Below are 21,969 nucleotides of genomic sequence, written 5' to 3'. Positions count from 1 at the left end.
TCATTTACTGAATATTGTAATTTCCTAGAAAATTCTCTGTGTACATAACTAAGACCACTCCTTGCTGAAGCAGGAATTTCAGGTCCATCTATACATTTGTGTGTGTTCAGTAAACATACTTTCATTGTGAAGTGTTAGTCTTGTTTGATCACCCTGCTCTTGTAACCTGTACTTTATTTTGGATTTTATAAGAAATATTAAGCTTTATGTTGCTGAGCTTGTTATTTTCTGGCAAATGTGCACCCCTGTTCTACTGGGATTGGTACAGAGGGTTGTTGTATCCTAGTTTTGTTTTTACACCTCTACCTTAACAAGTTCACTTTATTACAATAAAATTTAAAGATGTTGTCCTCTGTGATCGGTGGCAAGACAATGCTGAAGTGAGTGGTTTGCATTTGTGGACTCATTGAATTAAATGCTTTTCTGTTGAGCTGCACCATATGTAATTAGCCGCTATTGCAAGAGATATAATTATCTGAATAATATCAAATAAAAAGTTTCTAAAATCAAATTTATGCAACATTTTGCACAAGTGTATGTGTGGGGCACTAACAATTTTGTGCGTGAATAAAACGAAAGACAAAACAAATTCTTTTTTAGTTATTTCTCTATGTAAACTAATCACTCCAGAGCTTTTTGTTCCCAAATGGAAGCAAAGAATTACTCACATCTACATTTAGATTTGCATAATTACTCTGCAGTTCACAATTAAATGCCTGACAGAAGTTTCATAGAATGACCTCCAAGCCATTTTTCTACTGTTCCACTTTCAACCTGTGCACAAGAAAAATGATACCCAAATGTATGCTGTATGTAGAAAAATTATCCATAGAGAAAGGTACTGAGGTAAATGGAACTGAAATCACGGACAAAAAATTGCTATAATTTGTCTATACAGGGCACCAACTAGCAATATTAACATCATGTTAAAGAACCTTGAAAATATCTTACATAAGACTACACAAAAATAGAAAACTAATTATATGTGGGGATTTCAACATTGACTTTGCAGGTGAGTCCAATCAAAAAACTGCTTTACTGAACCTCTTAGCAAATTTAAATTTAAAGTCTACTATAGAAACGCCAATACACATCACAAAAACCTCATCCACAATCATTGATCAAATATTTACAAATGTACCCTTGAAACATACAACACAAACCCACAATACAGGCTTTGGGGACCACACAGCCCAAGATATTAGTATAAGATTAGTATAAGATTAGGAAAACCGTAAAGTTCAACTGAATGTCTAACTACTACATCTAAGAAGTATAATGACCAGAATATACAACATTTCCTTAACTATCTGTGTAAAGAAACTTGGGAAGACATCTACAAATGTAAAAGTACAAATGATAAGTTCAACAAATTCCTAAATAGTTTTAGCTATTATTTTGAACTTTGCTTTCCATTCCATAAAAAGTCACAAAAAAGGATCTGAAAATAAAATGGCTCACAACAGGAATACAAAGATCTGTGAAATATCTAGACAGCATACCACATCCCCAGAATTTGATTCCTATTTTAAGAGTTACAAAAAGATTTTAACTAAAGTCATAAAAGAAGCAAAAAGAATGGCAAATAGTTCCTTCATAGCAAATGCACAAAATAAAATGAAAGCGATATGGGACATTGTAAGGCATGATACAGGAGTAAAACGGAGAGAATACCATAATATCAAACTGAACAAAAACACTTCTGTAATATCTGATCCCCAGCAGATAGCAAATAATTTTAACTCATATTTCTCTGAGGCAGCTGAGATTCTGGTGAAGCAAAACTTTCAATATGCTGTCACTGCAAATCAGATTAAAACTATCCCTAGTAACAAGTCTCACTTCCTATACCCAACAGATGAACAGGAAATGCTAAAAACAATAGGGGAGCTAAAATCAAAATTTCTCTGGTACTGACAACATACCAGACAATATCATTAAAAAATGTGCACCCTTAGTAGTTAAGCCCATGGTAGACATATGCAATAGTTCACTTTCTCAGAGAATCTTCCCAGAAAGGTTAAAAATAGCTAAAGTGAAGCCATTGTAAAAAAAGAGTGAAAAAACAGATATAACAAATTATAGGCCAGTCTCTCTACTATCTGTTTTTTTCTAAAATAATTGAAAAATCTTTTATAAAAGACTCGTACATTTCATTGAAAAAAAAAAAAAAAACTTTTCTCAGTTACACAGCATGGTTTCCAAAAATGTAAATCCACTGAGACAGCTATTATCAATTTCTTAAATGAAGCTTTAAATGCATTAGATAAAAAAGAACACATAACAGCAATATTACTATATCTTTCAAAAGCATTTGGCAGCATTAACCATGGTCTATTGCTTAGAAAGCTAGAAAATGTTGGTGTCAGAGGCCCAGCCTATGAGTGGGTAACGTCATATCTACAAAACAGACACCAAATAGTTGAAGTCTTGTACAAAGAAGGAAAAAATTTAACTTCCTATCAATCAGAAAAAACAGTGTGTTAAATATGGTGTGCTGCAGGGTTCCGTACTGGGACCAATCTTGTTCTTGCTGTTTGTAAGTGACCGGGAACCATCCAGCCCTAACTATAAGTACATTAAATATGCCGATCATACAAATATATTTATCAAAGGAAAGACCCCAGAAGAGCTCCAAAATGAAATAAAAAAAAGAGCACTTCACAAGTATCAGAATGGTTCGCAATGAACAACTTAATAATAAACAATAAACACACATAAAACAAACACTATGCATCTACACACAGTGCAGAATAAACAGCCTTTAACTGCAACCACAGAACTGTTAGGCAAAAGACTTGAAATTGTAAATAGAACCAAATTTTTGGGAGTTTGGATCCAAGATGACCTAAGATGGCAGAAACACACACAACACTTATGTAGTAAATTAAATACCATTTGTTATAGTATAAAAATTCTTGCCGGGTGCACATCAATGCAAGCCATAAAAAATATGAACTATGCCCAAGCAGAATCACTACTAAGACATAGTTTAATTTGGTGGGGAAATTCACCACCCAGCAAAAGCTGTTTTATTGCACAAAAAAGAATTATAAGAGCCATGGAAAGCTCAGCACCTCGATCTTCATGCAAACCCTCATTTAAAAAGCTTCATATTCTTCCATTACCATGCCTGTATATCCTAGAAACAACAATGTTTATAAGGAAAATCGTAGATGAAAATAGCAAGATTGCTCCAAAAAACCAAAATATCCATTCATACAACACAAGGAATAATCAAGATTTAACACTAAAACAAAAAGGACCCTTGCAAGCATATGGGGGGGGGGGGGGGGGGGGGGGGAACAAAAAAAAAAAACAACAAAAAAAAAAAAAAAAAAAAAAAAAACAGTATGACAAACTACCTAAAAAAATTAAGGCAATAATGCATGCAAAAATTGAAAACTGCAGTGAGTGACTACTTGCTACAGAATTGCTACTATAGTGTTGATGAATTATGAAATATGTGAACAATTTAAATAGTTTATACAGTTAAGGCCAAAATAAGAAATGTGTACATGTAGATTTATCTGTGTATTGTATGTGATCTATTACATATATGTGCGTGTCTGTATAATCAAGGCTGAAAGTATGAAATGTGTGCATGTAAAATTTATTTGCGTATTTGTGAAATGTTATTCCCATATGTTAGAGGTATATTGCTATATACTGAAAACCATACTACAGTTTTTCTGTTAACCTTTATTGCAAATTATTTGACTTGTCCTGTATCATTATGTACCCCTGTACAGTGTATGATTCACAGGACCAATAAATATACAATACAATACAATACAATACAAATCTTTCTGTGTGAACTCTCATTTCTTTAATTTTGTCATGATGATCATTTCTCCCTATGTAAGTGTGTGCCAACAGAAAATTTTCACAATTGGAGGAGAAAGTTGGCAATCGAAACTTCATAAGAAGATCTTGCTGCAATAAAAAACACCTTTGTTTCAATGATTACCAACCCAATTCATGTATCATGTCCATGGTACTCTCCCCCCTACTTCACAATAATACAAAACAAGCTGCCTTTTTTTTAAAACTTTTTTGAGGTCCTCTGTCTCTCTCATCAGATGTGGATCCCACACTGCACAGCTATACTCCAGAAGAGAGCAAACAAGCATTGTGCAAGCAATTTCTTTAGTAGACCTGTTGCACTTCCTGAGTTTTCTGCCAATAAATTCCAGTCCTTGATTTGCTTTCCTCAGAACACTATCTTTGTGATAGTTTCAATTTAAGTTATTCATAATTGTTCTCATGTATCAAATTTATCTCTATGCAAAGAGGCTACACAACAAAGGGTAAGTAAAAGTACCAAGAGAGAGCAATCACTATACATACAGGGTGATTCAGCTGCCCATGCCACCGATTTTTATGCAACCCACAATACCTTCAAATACCATGTGCAAGTTTTTCATATTCTCTCACTCACTATGTGCAAATTATTAGTCCAACAGAGAAAATGAATAAAGCCTTTTTGTAGAAAATTTAATGTAATTAAGTTTTGTACAGGGATACACATTCGATAGAGGCCACAGTATTTGAGTTATTCAAGAAAAAGGCATACTGTTTGTATGAGAAATTTCCATTTGTCTTGTAGGATCATTCAGACTCTTAATTAGGCAATGTATTTATAAACAATATTTAGAAAGTACACCCTAATATTGTAATTGAATTTGTTATTTTAATCATACATTTTTGTTTATCACAAAAAGCTTTTTAATTCTCTTCAAAGCATTTGGTATCCAGGCTGCTCCTTCAAGCAGTCATATTCTTCATCTTCAACTTGGTTCACCAAATCTTCTCTCTCAAGAAGGTGAACATAAAATTGTAGGCTTTCATCTTTACACCAATTGTGACTGAAGTGGAGTTTTAGAAGACTGATGAAGTCTCTCTTGTTTTCTGACTTTATTCTACATTTAAAGGACTTATTTGCTCCTTATTACATGTTTCTGGATGCTTTACCTCATTTTCAAGTCACTTAAAAACATAAGCTGTAAAGCATCATCATGCTGGAGCACATTACAATCATTTAATTCATAAGGCATTGTCATTTGATAATATTATACATTCATGATTTCATTGTGTACTAGTGCTCTTTTCAGCTCCAGCCAGAATGTTTAGAAAATTAGCATGTGTCTTTCTCACTGCCGAAACATATCTAAAATAAAAACTAGTTTCAGATTCAAATATATTCCGGCTGCAATCAAATGAGCACTTGCGCATGACCAAGATTTTCTGTTTATTTGGTAATGATTAGTTTAATTTTAACAATGTACGTATAAGCAAATGGCAAAGTATTATCACCCATCTGATTTTCAGGTGCTCAGGTACAATGATGCTTTACAACTTGTGCTTTTAAATGAAAAGACGGGATAAATCATCCCAAAACATGTAATAAGGGCAAAGTAGATACTTAAAATGTAGCAACTGGAGTGTTTAATATTCAAGTGAGAAAATTCACAGGGTAGTCAACTCCATAAAATAAAAAAAATTTAAAAAAATAAAAAATAAAATAAAAAAAATAAAAACTTACCTTTCAATCTGATCCACTCCTTTTTCCACTAAGCCCTTCTGTCACTTCCTGGATCCAGAAGAGTAGGAACTGCAAGCCCACATAAAAGCGCAGTACTATACCTCAAACCTGTTGTGTGCAACAATGTATTGGCCCCAACAAACATGTTACTGTGAACTTTTGAAATATTTCTGTCTTGGCATCAAGGATTTTATTGGACTTTAGGTACTACTTACAATAGTGATCAGGAAAAAATGGATCTATTATGAGTTGCACAACTTTGCTGCAGCACATATTGTGTTTTGAACCAAAGGCCAAACTTTCACCCGATTTCAGTGGTTGAAAATTTCTTTTTGGATAAAAACAACACCCTAGCTTGATCCTCTACTTGTTCCTCTACATTGTTTACCAAATCATCTCTCTCACAACATCATATTTTGAGTACAGTCTCCAGTAGTTTAATGAGCATACGGTTCATGCCAGCATATTCAATAGTTCATCTAGCCATATAATATTATGGATTGCAGTCAGATCAACAAAAAAACGTTTCGGCCCTGTTCTGAAGCTCATTTCAACAGATGAAAACCAAAAATCTGTTCCTAACTATTTAAATTTAATTCAAAATCAATCTGATTGGAGGATACTAAGCTGTCAATAATTGTATATTATCGCTGAAGAAATAATATCAGGTATTTGTCTGTGTTGATTTGCAAATTTAGAAGTGCATGAAGCCACAGTACTACTATTTTTTTGCACTTGTTATACATCTCTCTGTATTGGAAAGGAATTCTTGAGTCAAGAATTCAATTGATGGAATTGGGACACTGATTTATAAGACCATCTCTTCATTAACAAATAAATTCTTGCTTGCTTAAAAGTAGTATATGAAAGTGAAGATTTATTTTTGAGAATGATTGACAACTGTCAGTCATGAAACCAATCATTGATTCTTTTTAGATCTATCTGCCTTTTGCTACAATCTTCTGGCATTATAACCTTCCTACAGTAAATCTTCTGGCATTATAACCTTCCTACAGTAAACAGCATTGTCTGCGAATAGCCTCACAAAGCTATCAACACTCCGTTAATGCAGTCTCTCATTGTTTTACAATTATGTGGAATTTACAAGTTATTTGACTTACTCAGAATTTTTTCCATCTTCATTTTCATTGTGAAGGACTGAAAATCTATTGTTTTCTTGATAAAAGCAGGTAGCCCAAGTCAGATATCCCAGCTGACTGAAGTTCAGGAAAATCCAAAAAGCCACTTACTTGGTATAATTTTTTCAGTGATGATACATTCTATTGTAAATTAACTTTACTAATAGTTTATAGTGTAGTCTGAGCAGCATTTGCATTGTTTTAAATTGTTTTGGGATTCTTTTGGCATTGGGACTATGTAAGCAGAATTTTGTGAGTCCACTTCTAAGCTAAAACACCCCGATTTTTAATAAACTCAGGATAAATTACATCATTTTCTACAGGCTTCCTCAATTTGAGCTTTTCTTTATTGCTGTATTAACTTACATTCAGTAAAAAGACAGCTTAGATTTTGACCTACTTCTAGTTTTTGTCAACATCTGGTATTTATTGCTTGGTGAACCTTTTAAAATGTGGGTTGCTCAGGACATTTTGTGCATGATTTTTAATGTGGTAGACAAACATCAGTCATTATTAGAATTCAAGTATTTTGAAAAAGGTTACACAAGGCATACACAAAAATAGAGACAATAGAATATGACAAGATGCCTGTCAGTTCAGCATTGTAAATATGTAGAATTTTGTGCCAAAAATCACACAAGTCTCCAACCCCAGCAACTCTCTTCCCCACATCTCACTCATGTGGTTTTTCTTGTTTTCAACACCACTTTATCGCATTCAGGAGAATTCATTGTGGGTTGTGAAAGATATTTCAAAATAAGCTTTCTTGTATTGCATAGTGGAGCAGAAGCTATGTTAAAATAATTGTATAGGATGGATTAGGGGAACGCTCTAAAGAAGACAAAGAATCAATATCTTTAAGTTAAATAAAAATTTTACTTTAAAAATAAGTGTAGCTATTTTTTTAAACAGCTATTTTAGGGTCTTACAATATGTAGCAAAGAACTAATACTTTTTGATGTCACAGCATTTCAGAATTGTTTAGTCTGCCATTTTAACAAGGTAAGTGCGAATCACTGACAACCAGTGTCACTTAAACAATTCATAAGCTAGTCATTAGCTACCAGTTCATAGTATGGAATAGATATTTAAGGGACAACTGAAGAATGTACTAGCAGAGCCACTTGGGGATTCTCAATCGGGAATACAAATCACAATATCAGATAAGTCAATGACACCTTCCCAGAAAACATTATCAGAGTGCAGCAGATGACAATCATAAGTAATGACATAACTGTTCTCACTACTTCCAAGTAGTGAGAAGCAGAACTTGGCACTGCAGTAGAGGACGAAGGCATTTGTCTCAACAGTGTGATTGTAACAGTATTTTAATAAGTCTGTTGCACACATTAGCAACCTAGTTGATTAAGATTATCCATTGTGAATGACTTAGAACCTCTGACTTTGTATTGAATATAAATACAGAAAACTGACCAGTCACATTTTGAAATGTTTGTTTATCCTCATTAACTACACTGAAGTGCCAAAGAAACTGGTATAGAAAGATGATGTGACTTACCAAACGAAAGCGCTGGCAGGTCGATACACACACAAACAAACACAAACATACACACAAAATTCAAGCTTTCACAACCAACGGTTGCTTCATCAGGAAAGAGGGAAGGAGATGGAAAGACGAAAGGATGTGGGCTTTAAGGGAGAGGGTAAGGAGACATTCCAATCCCGAGAGTGGAAAGACTTACCTTAGGGGGCAAAAAGGACAGGTATACACTCGCGCACACACCCATATCCAACCGCACATACACAGACACACAAAGATGAGGTGACTTACCGAACAAAAGCGCTGGCAGGTCGATAGACACACAAACAAACACAAACATACACACAAAATTCAAGCTTTCGCAACAAACTGTTGCCTCATCAGGAGAGAGGGAAGGAGAGGGGAAGACGAAAGGAAGTGGGTTTTAAAGGAGAGGGTAAGGAGTCATTCCAATCCCGGGAGCGGAAAGACTTACCTTAGGGGGAAAAAAGGACAGGTATACACTCGCACACACGCACATATCCATCCACACATACAGACATATTTAAATATGTCTGCTTGTGTCTGTATGTGTGGATGGATATGTGCGTGTGTGCGAGTGTATACCTGTCCTTTTTTCCCCCTAAGGTAAGTCTTTCCGCTCCCGGGATTGGAATGACTCCTTACCCTCTCCTTTAAAACTCACTTCCTTTCGTCTTCCCCTCTCCTTCCCTCTTTCCTGATGAGGCAACAGCTTGAATTTTGTGTGTATGTTTGTGTTTGTTTGTGTGTCTATCGACCTGCCAGCGCTTTCGTTCGGTAAGTCACCTCATCTTTGTTTTTATATATAATTTTTCCCACGTGGAATGTTTCCTTCTATTTTATATATATATATATATATAAAAATAGGGAAACATTCCACGTGGGAAAAATATATATATATATATATGTGCGCGCGCAGAATAAAGCACTGCTGTTGGCAATGCTAATATAAGACACCAAGTGTCCGGCACAATTGTTAGATCTGTTACCGCCACTACAATGGCAGGCTATCAAGATTTAAGTGAGTTTGAACGTGGTGGTGTTGTTGGCATATGGGCAATGGGACACAGCATTTCCAATTTGGTGGTGAAGTGGGGATTGTCCCATACAACCATTTCAAGACTGTACTGTGAATATCAGGAATTTAGTAAAACATCAAATCTCCAACATCGCTGCAGCTGGAAAAAGATCCTGCAAGAATGGGACTAACAACAACTGAATCAGATCAATGTGACATAAGTGCAACCCTTTCACAAATTGCTGCAGATTTCAATGCTGTAGAATCAACAAATGTCAGTGTGTGTGAATCATTCAACAAAACATCATCAATATAGACTTTTGGAGCCGAAGGCCCACTCATGTACTCTTGTTGACTGCACCACACAAAGCTTTACACCTTGCCAGAGCCTATCAATGCCGACATTGCACTTTTGATGACTGGAAACATGTTGCCTGCTCAGACAAGCCATGTTTCAAATTGTTTTGAATGGACAGACATGTGCAAATATGAAGACAACTTCATGAATCCATGGACCCTGCTTGTCAGCAGGGGACTTTTCATATTGGTGGAGGCTCTGCAATGGTGCGGGACATGTGCAGTTGAGAGTGATATGGGGCCCCTGATACATCTAGATATGACACGTATGTAAGCATCCTATCTGATCACCTGCATTCATTCATGTCCATTGTGCATTCCGACAAACTTGGGCAATTCCAGCAGGACAATGCAACACCTCACACATCCAGAACTGCTACAGAGTGGTTCCAAGAACTCTTTTTCTGAGTTTAATCACTTCTACTGGCCACAAAACTTTCCAGACATGAACATTATTGAGCATATCTGGGATGCCTTGCAACATGCTGTTCAGAAGAGATCGTCACCCCCTTGTATCCTTACAGATTTATGGACAACCCTGCAGGATTCGAGGTGTCAGTTCCCTCCAACACTACTTCAGACATTAGTTGAGTCCATGTTACATCGTGTTGCAGCACTTATGCATGCTCAGGGGGCACTTAACGATATTGGGTAAGTGTACCAGTTTCTTTGGCTCTTCAGTGTAGTTTTTGAGTCTTCTCTGGCTTGTCTTCAGGTGGCAAAGTTACACCTTTATTTCCATTGCATGGTGCTGGTACTGGCTATGTGACAAGAAGATGGATAAAAAAAACTTTAATCTATCCCCATGAGTGATAATCATAGACCAAGTTGTGATGCAAAAAGCCTTCCACTACTCACAGGGCCTCTGAAAGTAGTACATTTGACTCTGCTGTCCAACTAGCTTATCTTGCTCCAGCAGCTGTAATACCCACCCACCATTTCATGTAACTTTTCTTATTTTTCAATGCCACTGATGACAGTGAGGAGAGTTCATCAGGGACATTGAAGCACAACTGAGCCTGTTGTGTTCCATTATCTTGTAACTTTCATCTACAACATGTGACCACTCACATTTTACTTTTATATAAATATCAACTGTATGCATTCTAGGTAAAGTACATTTGTGAAACACTTTTGCAAGTTAGCGGATTTATACACAGGGTGATACACGTATTTTGACAGGTGATAGCATTACCAATTCTGAACAAAAAACTTGATGTGGACATATGCCCTATTCAAAATTGTTTCCGAGATACAACACTTTTAATGTACGTTTCTATTTATTTTGTGTATTATTCATTCTCATTGTTTACTACATACCACAGTAATATAGAGGAAGTTGAGACAAACATTTTGATACAGGACACTTGTGATCTATCAAGTCGGAAAACTTCCTCAAACGGGCCTACAAAAAGTACCTAAGCTACAGTGCATGTGCGTCACATGATATTTTCAATATTCTTGTGGTCTCTCTGCACAAACTGTTAGTCCTCAACAAAAAATAAATAGGATCTTTTTTTTGTAGCAAATTTAATTTAATTTAATTGTGTACTGAGACACGTTTTCATTGGAGTGTGGAGTTTTTGAGTTATTAAAGAAAGACGCACAAAAGTGATATTAAATGTGTTCTATCTAGGAAACCATTCACAATAGGGCATACGTCCATATGAAATTTTTTGTTAGAATAACTAATACTACTGCATCTCAAATTGTGTACCTTTCCTCCTGACTCACCCTGCATGTGCAAGTTTGAATGATATATTTTATAGGGTACTAAACATAGTGGTATTTTTGTTGTATATATTTTCTGGCAAAATCCATGTAATGTTTATTATGTCTGGCTGAATAAGCTGCTGCTGCTGCTACTTCTACTTTTTTGGCTGACATCACAACACTGTTTGCATACTATTAAGCTATGATGATGATTGAAACACACACTTGAGAATGAAATTGTTGTAATAAACCTACTTCCTCTTTCACAGAAGAATGTTCTTTTCATTTTTCAGTTTATTTGTGGGTCAAGTAAATGTCATAAGGCTCTTTGGCATACGAGGAAACAAAATTATGTTACTTGCTACAAAATGAAATCCAAATTACTTTTCACATCTTTCATCATAGATTTAACAATGTAGTTTCTATACTCATACAACTTCTCATCTGGTATTACAAAACCGATTGACATACTTCCCACGTGTGAGAAATATTGAGAACCAAATTCATGTCCTGTATGATTCAGTAAACAACGTGGCACAGTGATAAGATGCTGGCCTTGTAATGGGAGGGGGGAGTGTGATGGTGGTTGAAATCCCCATTTCCCTATGCAGATTTATGTTCTCTGGTATTTCCTTAATTTTCTTCTGTCACATTCCAGGATGGTTCCTCTGCAGGCGCTTAGCTGACTACCCTCCCCATTCCAAGCTTATGCCTTTCTCTAACCATCTCAATGCTGATAACACGTTAAACACTAAGCTTTCTCCCTTCCCTGATATTCAGATAGTAAGGTGACTTATTCTATGAAAGAGGCTGTGAGAAGTAACTGACTGTAACAGAAGTATTCGTATCAAAAGTCATCATAACACAACATTTTAGTTGTCTTTTATTTTGGTCTGCTTCTACCACTCTTTCCAACATCAGTCACAAATTAAAGTAAACTGAAATGCATTAGTGTATTTTTGTTATTTAAATAAGGTTCAATTGACATTCATTTCAGACTTCTCATTAACAATTGAAGAAAAGAATGTTATTCCATGGGCGAATAAAACTGCAATAGGCTTATTGTTGACTGTGTGTGCAAATTCTGAAAATAATACAGAAAATGTGCATTTCCATGATCTGATTCATTTAAGTATTATTCTCCCAACCACAACAAAAGACATACAAAGTATATACCCTATAATAGATTTCTTCAGTCATTTCATTTCCTTCTTAAAAATGAGAAAGGCACATTTTCTTCTCTCTATTCATGATCAGAAAGGCACATGAATAAATACCATTGTGTGTATCTGAGAAAGGCACCATTTCTCAATGTGAGTTGGCACTAATTTAAATAGAAGCCAATTCCACTATTTACGACTTATGCACAAAGGAAACAGTTCTTACAATGGCAGAGTAAAGACGATGATCATATTGGTTGTCCCTTGATCATGATGTTGGGTGAAGCTGATTGTTTTGGTCAACAAATAGCATATTGCAGTATCATTATTCAAATACAATTTTTAAAATACATGGTTATTGTTTCAACAAGCAGCATCCTGCATAATAGTCATTTTTCAATTCTGTATTATTACAAGTCTCCATGCATTTGCCTTCCTGAGTATTTTTGCCTTTTTTTATACATCACTTATTGGATGGACTAGAAACTGAGGCTATGAAATATGTCTCAGGATTATGCAGTAGGAGATTACAGCAATAATATTAGACCTCAATGCTGAAGATCAATTGAAGCAAAATTTTTTACTATCATTAACTGAAGCTTTATGGATTCCTGCCAGCATTAAAATTAAACAGTCATACACATCTGTCAGAAAAGAACAATTCAGTAAAGTAGTTTAGTAGTTTTGCAGAAAAATAATTTATAAGATCCAACATGATAATCTCAAAATAATTTATGGGAAGACAAAGTTCAGAACTGAAGGCATAAGTTTTTCTAAAAACTAAAAGATCCCTCTGAAATACCTATGATGGAACCACAACTTTATTTCATGGGATCAGCATTTTTAGCATTGATTTGTCTTCCAAAGTTCACAATATTATGGACACATATTCACCCTTCCAACGTACATATTCCGTTATCAATCAACAATTTATATGCAATCTTTGTAAGAATGAGCTGTCTAAAGTTACACAATTTCTTAATGTTATCATTCTCCATATGAACATTTTCAAAATCCATCAAATTTAACAACAATATTTCACTCTCATTTTTAATCTAAAATACTGTATAAAATCCTCTTTGTCACAAAAGTCAGCAAGTCAAGGCTTTCCTCACAATAATTTCTAACAACCGTGAAATGCATTTTGGTTTACAAAATAATCTGGGATATAATTATTAGTGGCAGTGTCAATAAAATGATTCTATTGATTTACCATTCCTATTTTGTTTTACAGAAAATGTATCAGTGCCTACTGGTCACCAACACAAGAAGAAAGAGATAAATCACTTACGACATTTTTGCTATCTTTCAGTTACTATGTTTGTCAGTAACAAAAAGTATAATAAATACAAAGAAAGTATTAAAATATACATTAAAATCATTCACAAAAATGTTTGTCACTGCTTGAAGCAGTGTTCTTGTGCATTTAAAAGCCACTAACACACATTTAAATCTCACTTCATCTCATTTCCTAGAACTTCAAGATTTCACAATTAAGTAGTCCAGTTTGAGACACGAAGAGTTTTTATTTACGCACATATGCTACAGCTCTCATTAATGTGGAGGTCCATTGTTGATGTCATGTTGCCATGACAAATTAAATATTTCATATTTCATTAGTTTCTCAATGTCATTATAGTGGGATTTACACCAACCAATACACTCCAAAACTCTGCAAAGCAGCGTAATGTTGAGGATCACAGCCAATCAGAAAATATACCTCCAAACCACATGACTACTATTGGTAGGAGGTATGAAGTAACAGCACGTGTAACAGAGATAACAGGTTCCCTAATATGCCCATTGCCACCCGAAGTGGTGTTCTTGGGTCGCTGCCTATCAGGGCCAGCAGCACCTCTGCCTGACTCGTCACCACCTTGTGGCCTATATGGGCCACCTCCTACTCCACCAGGGCGTCCACCAGAACCACCTCGCCCATAATCAAAATCACCAGAACCCTCATCCACATCTCCATCCTCGGTATCATCATCGAGCTCAGTGTTTCCATCACCAGATCCACTACCAGCTCCAGATGATACATCTTCTGTAAAAAAATGAAAATTATAGAACTTCAAAATCTGTGACTTAAGATGCATTAACAAGTGCAGAATTAAATAATCTGCATAAATTAGTGTCAATGAGTAAATAATTATTTCTAGTGTATTGGTGAACACAAAAAAAAACCTGTGACTCTTTCTTCAGTATTTCAGTATTCTATTATCTTTTTTGGAGTATGAGATACAGATATCACTTTAATTTTTCATGTGTGATAAGTATTTCTAATCACTTCTAGAACTGACCAGAGAAAACCACTATATACATTACTCTTTTCTGAGGTAACTGGGTCAAACCATTCAGCATATGATAATCCTGATACTTAACTTCAGAATACATGAGTTCACTTGTATTACATAAATCTTATCATGAAGAAACAAGGTAAGTAGCTAGATGGAAAGAACAGTGTTTTGGAACTTTGTATAATGATCTTTGCAGTTCAAGGCTTAAGATAAGAAGCAGGTTTAAATGGCGAATCTAGGAACATATTACACCGCTTCTGTGTTGCACTCATAGAGATTGAGAGAACAAGGTTAGACTGATTGCAGCATATACAGCGATGTTTAAACAGTTATCCTTCCCACACTCCATCCTGGAATGGAAGGGGAAGATTTGCTAATAACAGACACAATAGTAAGCAACCTCTGTCATGCACTCCACAGTTGTTTGTGGAGGTTGGATGTGTTGTTGTTGTTGTTGTTGTTGTTGTTGTGGTCTTCAGTCCTGAGACTGGTTTGATGCAGCTGTCCATGCTACTCTATCCTGTGCAAGCTTCTTCATCTCACAGTACGTAATGCAACCTACATCCTTCTGAATCTGCTTAGTGTATTGATCTCTTGGTCTCTCTCTACGATTTTTACCCTCCACGCTGCCCTCCAATGATAAATTTGTGATCCCTTGATGCCTCAAAACATGTCCTACCAACCAATCCCTTCTTCTAGTCAAGTTGTGCCACAAACTTCTCTTCTCCCCAATCCTATCCAATACCTCCTCATTAGTTACGTGATCTACCCACCTTATCTTCAGCATTCTTCTGTAGCACCACATTTCGAAAGCTTCTATTCTCTTCTTGTCCAAACTGGTTATCGTCCATGTTTCACTTCCATACATGGCTACACTCCATACAAATACTTTCAGAAACGACTTCCTGACACTTAAATTTATACTCGATGTTAACAAATTTCTCTTCTTCAGAAACGATTTCCTTGCCATTGCCAGTCTACATTTTATATCCTCTCTACTTCGACCATCATCAGTTATTTTACTCCCCAAATAGCAAAACTCCTTTACTACTTTAAGTGTCTCATTTCCTAATCTAATCCCCTCAGCATCACCTGATTTAATTTGATTACATTCCATTATCCTCGTTGTGCTTTTGTTGAGGTTCATCTTATATCCTCCTTTCAAGACACTGTCCATTCCGTTCAACTGCTCTTCCAAGTCCTTAGCTGTCTCTCACAGAATTACAATGTCATCGGCGAACCTTAAAGTTTTTATTTCTTCTCCATGGATTTTAATACCTACTCCGAATTTTTCTTTTGTTTCCTTTACTGCTTGCTCAATATACAGATTGAATAACATCGGGGAGAGGCTACAACCCTGTCTCACTCCTTTCCCAACCACTGCTTCCCTTTCATGCCCCTCGACTCTTATAACTGCCATCTGGTTTCTGTACAAATTGTAAATAGCCTTTCGCTCCTTGTATTTTATCCCTGCCACCTTCAGAATTTGAAAGAGAGTATTCCAGTTAACGTTGTCAAAAGCTTTCTCTAAGTCTACAAATGCTAGAAACGTAGGTTTGCCTTTTCTTAATCTTTCTTCTAAGATAAGTCGTAAGGTTAGTATTGCCTCACATGTTCCAACATTTCTACGGAATCCAAACTGATCTTCCCCGAGGTCCGCTTCTACCAGTTTTTCCATTCGTCTGTAAAGAATTCGTGTTAGTATTTTGCAGCTGTGACTTATTAAACCGATAGTTCGGTAATTTTCACATCTGTCAACACCTGCTTTCTTTGGGATTGGAATTATTATATTCTTCTTGAAGTCTGTGGGTATTTCGCCTGTCTCATACACCTTGCTCACCAGATGGTAGAGTTTTGTCATGACTGGCTCTCCCAAGGCCATCGGTAGATCTAATGGAATGTTGTCTACTCCCGGGGCCTTGTTTCGACTCAGGTCTTTCAGTGCTCTGTCAAACTCTTCACGCAGTATCTTATCTCCCATTTCATCTTCATCTACATCCTCTTCCATTTCCATAATATTGTCCTCAAGTACATCGCCCTTGTATAATCCCTCTATATACTCCTTCCACCTTTCTGCCTTCCCTTCTTTGCTTAGAACTGGGTTGCCATCTAAGCTCTTGATATTCATACAAGTGGTTCTCTTCTCTCCAAAGGTCTCTTTAATTTTCCTGTAGGCAGTATCTATCTTACCCCTAGTGAGACAAGCCTCTACATCCTTACATTTGTCCTCTAGCCATCCCTGCTTAGCCATTTTGCACTTCCTGTCGATCTCATTTTTGAGACGTTTGTATTCCTTTTTGCCATCTTCATTTACTGCATTTTTATATTTTCTCCTTTCATCAATTAAATTCAATATTTCTTCTGTTACCCAAGGATTTCTATTAGCCCTCGTCTTTTTACCTACTTGATCCTCTGCTGCCTTCACTACTTCATCCCTCAGAGCTACCCATTCTTCTTCTACTGTATTTCTTTCCCCCATTCCTGTCAATTGTTCCCTTATGCTCTCCCTGAAACTCTCTACAACCTCTGGTTCTTTCAGTTTATCCAGGTCCCATCTCCTTAAATTCCCACCTTTTTGCAGTTTCTTCAGTTTCAATCTGCAGTTCATAACCAATAGATTGTGGTCAGAATCCACATCTGCCCCTGGAAATGTCTTACAATTTAAAACCTGGTTCCTAAATCTCTGCCTTACCATTATATAATCTATCTGATACCTTTTAGTATCTCCAGGATTCTTCCAGGTATACAACCTTCTTTTATGATTCTTGAACCAAGTGTTAGCTATGATTAAGTTATGCTCTGTGCAAAATTCTACAATGCGGCTTCCTCTTTCACTTCTTTGCCCCAATCCATATTCACCTACTATGTTTCCTTCTCTCCCTTTTCCTGCTGACGAATTCCAGTCACCCATGACTATTAAATTTTCGTCTCCCTTCACTACCTGAATAATTTCTTTTATCTCGTCATACATTTCATCAATTTCTTCATCATCTGCAGAGCTAGTTGGCATATAAACTTGTACTACAGTAGTAGGCATGGGCTTTGTGTCTATCTTGGCCACAATAATGCGTTCACTATGCTGTTTGTAGTAGCTAACCCGCACTCCTATTTTTTTATTCATTATTAAACCTACTCCTGCATTACCCCTATTTGATTTTGTATTTATAACCCTGTAATCACTTGACCAAAAGTCTTGTTCCTCCTGCCACCAAACTTCACTAATTCCCACTATATCTAACTTTAACCTATCCATTTCCCTTTTTAAATTTTCTAACCTACCTGCCCGATTATGGATGTAGATGTAGAAAATAATTTCAAAAACTTTATGATATAAGATGTCAAAAATAGTACCTTGCCTATCACACAGGAAGGCTAGGGGAAGTTTATATAGTACGCAATTTTATAGTAGTCCAAGGAGAGGTGTAGCAAGCTGACACTTATGGGAGCAGGTAGGCAACTAGAGAGCTTATGAACACATATGCACATTTCACCACTAAAGTGCATGCAAACAAAAACTATTCACACATAGAAGGGAAGAGAGTTGTACCTTGGTACACTGTTCACAAGTTTAACATAATTTATTATGCCATTTTTAAATGATGGCATTCACTTTTTATGTGCTGCTGTATTTTTCTGAAATTGCAAAAAGTACTCTAGAGAATTAAGGTTTTCCAAATGTGAAAATGATGTTCCAAGGTACAACATGGTTATGTATTTAGGAAAAAACTGTCAATTGAAATTTAAAAGCATTGCTACCAAGAAAATCTTGTCATGTCATATTTAATTAGCTATCTGTTACATTATTATTCTACCACATAAAAATAATCAGTGAGTGAAATCAAATTATGCAGAAGCATTTTAAAAGATCATTACAAGTTAAATACATTTTGAAGCAGAAGCTATTAGAAAGTAACATAAATTTCCATTTTCAAAACAGATTAAATTGTTAGGACATATAAGAAACACTGTTCATTTTGAAGTACCACATGTTCCATGGTAGAAGACCTCCTTCTGTTGCAAGGTACCAGACGGGCAAGACTAACTGTATGGCTTAACTCTCCGAATGTTACATAAATGGTTCTAAAAGTATGTAACATTTTGATCACTACAAAATTCTTTACCTGAAGAATTAAAAATATATTCCAAATAGATTTAATTTATTACATAGGATTTGAATGTAAAATATTTACAAATGCTGCATAAAACACAGCCTCACTCTTAACAACAACAACAACAAAACAACAAATACAGATGTAAGAAAATGTCAAACTTCTTACAATGATCTCTAGTGTGCATTCCTTCACGTGATTCTAAAATCTAGACTGAAGTGCCAACCCAAGAAAAGTCATGTTTTCCTAGGTACAATATACTCTAGGTGCAACACTAACCCCTCCTTAAGGCAATGTCAATGATCTTGCTTTGATGTACAGTGAAACTTGTCAAAACTAATAACATGGGGCTAAAATAAATTTCCTAATTGGACAAGTTACCTGATTACACAAAACACACTAGACTACATAAAATTTCTCCAATATCATGCACACAAGTATGAACTTTTAATTGTGCATACATTTAATTTACTTTTATTCCTATATCATAGACATTCATTTACTGTATATTGTACAATAGAATACTAGACTATTACATTAATTTATACATAATATGGCAAGCATGTATTTTTACTTTAACTTTAATTAAGTTTTTTGTTGCTCATACATATTATTGCTATGTTTATTTGCTTTAAATTTCAATTTTTTACCACATATCAAGGAGGGAAATCTGCTTGAACTTCCTGTTCAAAACTTTTTTCTGTGCAACTTTTTGCTCTGCTCAATAGTTCAAACAGCTTGGTAGAATTTGTGTGTGCTCCAAATTGCATAACATCATTTATGCATTGAATAGCTTCTTCAGCTGTATTAATTTTTCTAGAATCATTATTTTGCTCCTCTTCTTCTTCCTTTATTTCTTCCTGATCATTTACTGTGTTGCAGATTTCTATTGGAAGTGTTGCTGGAGTAAAAGTGGAGTTATTTGACAGAAAGTCATCACTTTGAATATAAAAATATTATGAAAATGATAGCTGCTACTCGCCATATAGTGGAGATGCCGAGTCACAAATAGGCACAACAAAAAGACTGTCACAAAATAAGCTTTGTCAAAAACAGACAAAACACACACACACACACACACACACACACACACACACACACACACACACACAGAGAGAGAGAGAGAGAGAGAGAGAGAGAGACTCTGGCAGCTGTAGCCGGACTATGAGCAGCAGCAGCAGCAGTGCATGATGGGAGAGGCAACTGGGGGGGTGTAAGGAGGAAGCTAGGGCGGGGAGAGGGAGGGATAGTAGGGTAGGGTTAGGGGACGGTGAAGTTCTGCTGGGGAGCATGCAGGGATGAGGTGGAGAGTGGATAGAGAAGCTAGGTGCATTTGGGAGGTTAGACGGACTGTGGGGGAGAGTGTGGAGGGTAGCTAGAAAGAAGAGAAGTAAAAAGGTTGCATGGATTGGTTAAGGCTGTATAGTGCTGGAATGGGAACAGGGAAGGGGCTAGATGAGCGAGAGCAATGACTTATGAAGGTTGAGGTCAGGAGGGTTACAGGAACATAGGATATATTGCAGATAGAATTTCCACCTGTGCATTCAGAAAAGCTGGTGTTGGTGGGATGATCCATATGGCCCAGGCTGTGAAGCAGTTACCAAAATGATGAATGCTCTGTTGGGCAGTTTGCTCAGCAACAAAGTGGTCCAGTTGCTTCTCGGCCACAGTTTGTTGGTGGCCATTCATGTGGACAGACAGCTTGTTGGTTGTCATGCCCACATAGAATGCAGCACAGGGGTTGAAGCTTAGCAATTATTCCACTTCGACAGCGGCCACCCATTCTGTACCAAGAAGTCCCTTCCATACAGCCTAGCCACCCACAGCTGTTGCATCTGCAGTGACGAGCGGTCTCTCTCAAAAGATAACAAGGCTCTGACTGAGACTATTACAGACTGTAATTATTCTCCCAACCTCGTACAAAAACAAATCTCCCATGCCTTATCTTTCCAGTCACCCATCACATCTAAAAGCCTCTCCATCTAGCGCAGAGGAGCATTACCCTTGTAACTCAGTACCACCCAGGACTGGAGCAATTGAGTTACATTCTCCACCAGGGTTTAGATTACTTTTTGTCATGTCATGAAATGAAAAATATCCCGCCCAGTATCCTTCCCCCCCTCCCATAGTGGTATTCCACTATCCAGTGAACATACACAATACACTCATTTATCCCTACACAACCCCTGCCCCCAACTCCTTACATCATGGCTAATTTCCCTGTAATATAGCTAGATGCAAGACCTGTCCCATACATCCCCCCTGACCACCACCACCTATTCTAGTCTGATCACAAACATCATCCATCCCACCAAAGGCAGGGCAACCTGCGAAACCAGTCATGTGATCTACAAGCTAAGCTACAACCACTGTGCTGAATTCTATGTGGGCACAACAAGCAACAAGCTGTCTGTCCACATGAATGGCCACCGACAAACTGTGGCCAAGAAACAACTGGACCATCCTGTTGCTGAGCATGTTGGCCAACGCAACATTTTTCATTCCAATGACTGCTTCACAGCCTGTGCCATATGGACCCTACCCACCAACACCAGCTTTTCCGAATTGCACAGGAGGGAACTCCACCTGCAATATATTGTATGCTCCCATAACCCTCCTGGCCTCAACCCTTACCGAGCGAGGTGGCACAGTGGCTAGCAATCCCGCGTCCGGCCATCCTGATTTAGGTTTTCAGTGATTTCCCTAAATCGCTCTAGGCAAATGCCGGGATGGTTCCTTTGAAAGGGCAAGGCTGACTTCCCACCACGTCCTTCCCTAATCCGATGAGACCGATGACCTCGCAGTTTGGTCTCTTCCCCCAAAACAACCCCCCGCCTCAACCTTTGTCAGTCATTTCCCTCACTGTCTAGCCCTTTCCCTGTTCCCATTCCAGCACTAAGCCTTCTATTCAACCAATCCATGCAGCCTTTTTACTTCTCTTCTTTCTGGCTATCTCCACACTCTCCCCCACACTCCGTCTAACCTCCCAACTGCAGCTAGCTGCCCTATCCATTCTCTATCTTGTCCATGCATGCTCCCCAGCAGAAATTCACAGTCCCCTACCCCTACACTGCTATCCCTACCCCTCCCCACCCAGCTTCAGACTTAC

The 21,969-nt window shown here is 37.0% G+C and overlaps 1 protein-coding gene across 1 annotated transcript in view; it reads right to left on the bottom strand.

Annotated features, from left to right (window-relative positions):
• Positions 1-12,154: 12,154 nt before the first annotated feature.
• Positions 12,155-21,969, bottom strand: part of LOC124594203 (glypican-6) — an 81,688-nt gene continuing 71,873 nt past the window's right edge. Inside the window, exon 10 of the mRNA XM_047132562.1 lies at positions 12,155-14,498. Coding sequence (XP_046988518.1) covers positions 14,152-14,498 — 347 coding nt within the window. The 3' untranslated portion in view covers positions 12,155-14,151. The remainder of the gene's footprint in view (positions 14,499-21,969) is intronic.

The sequence above is a fragment of the Schistocerca americana genome, chromosome 2 (genome assembly GCF_021461395.2).
Source record: "Schistocerca americana isolate TAMUIC-IGC-003095 chromosome 2, iqSchAmer2.1, whole genome shotgun sequence".
In the NCBI taxonomy this organism is placed as follows: domain Eukaryota; kingdom Metazoa; phylum Arthropoda; class Insecta; order Orthoptera; family Acrididae; genus Schistocerca; species Schistocerca americana.
Note: the sequence above shows the minus strand (reverse complement) of the source record. Positions and strands in the feature narration are given on the sequence as shown.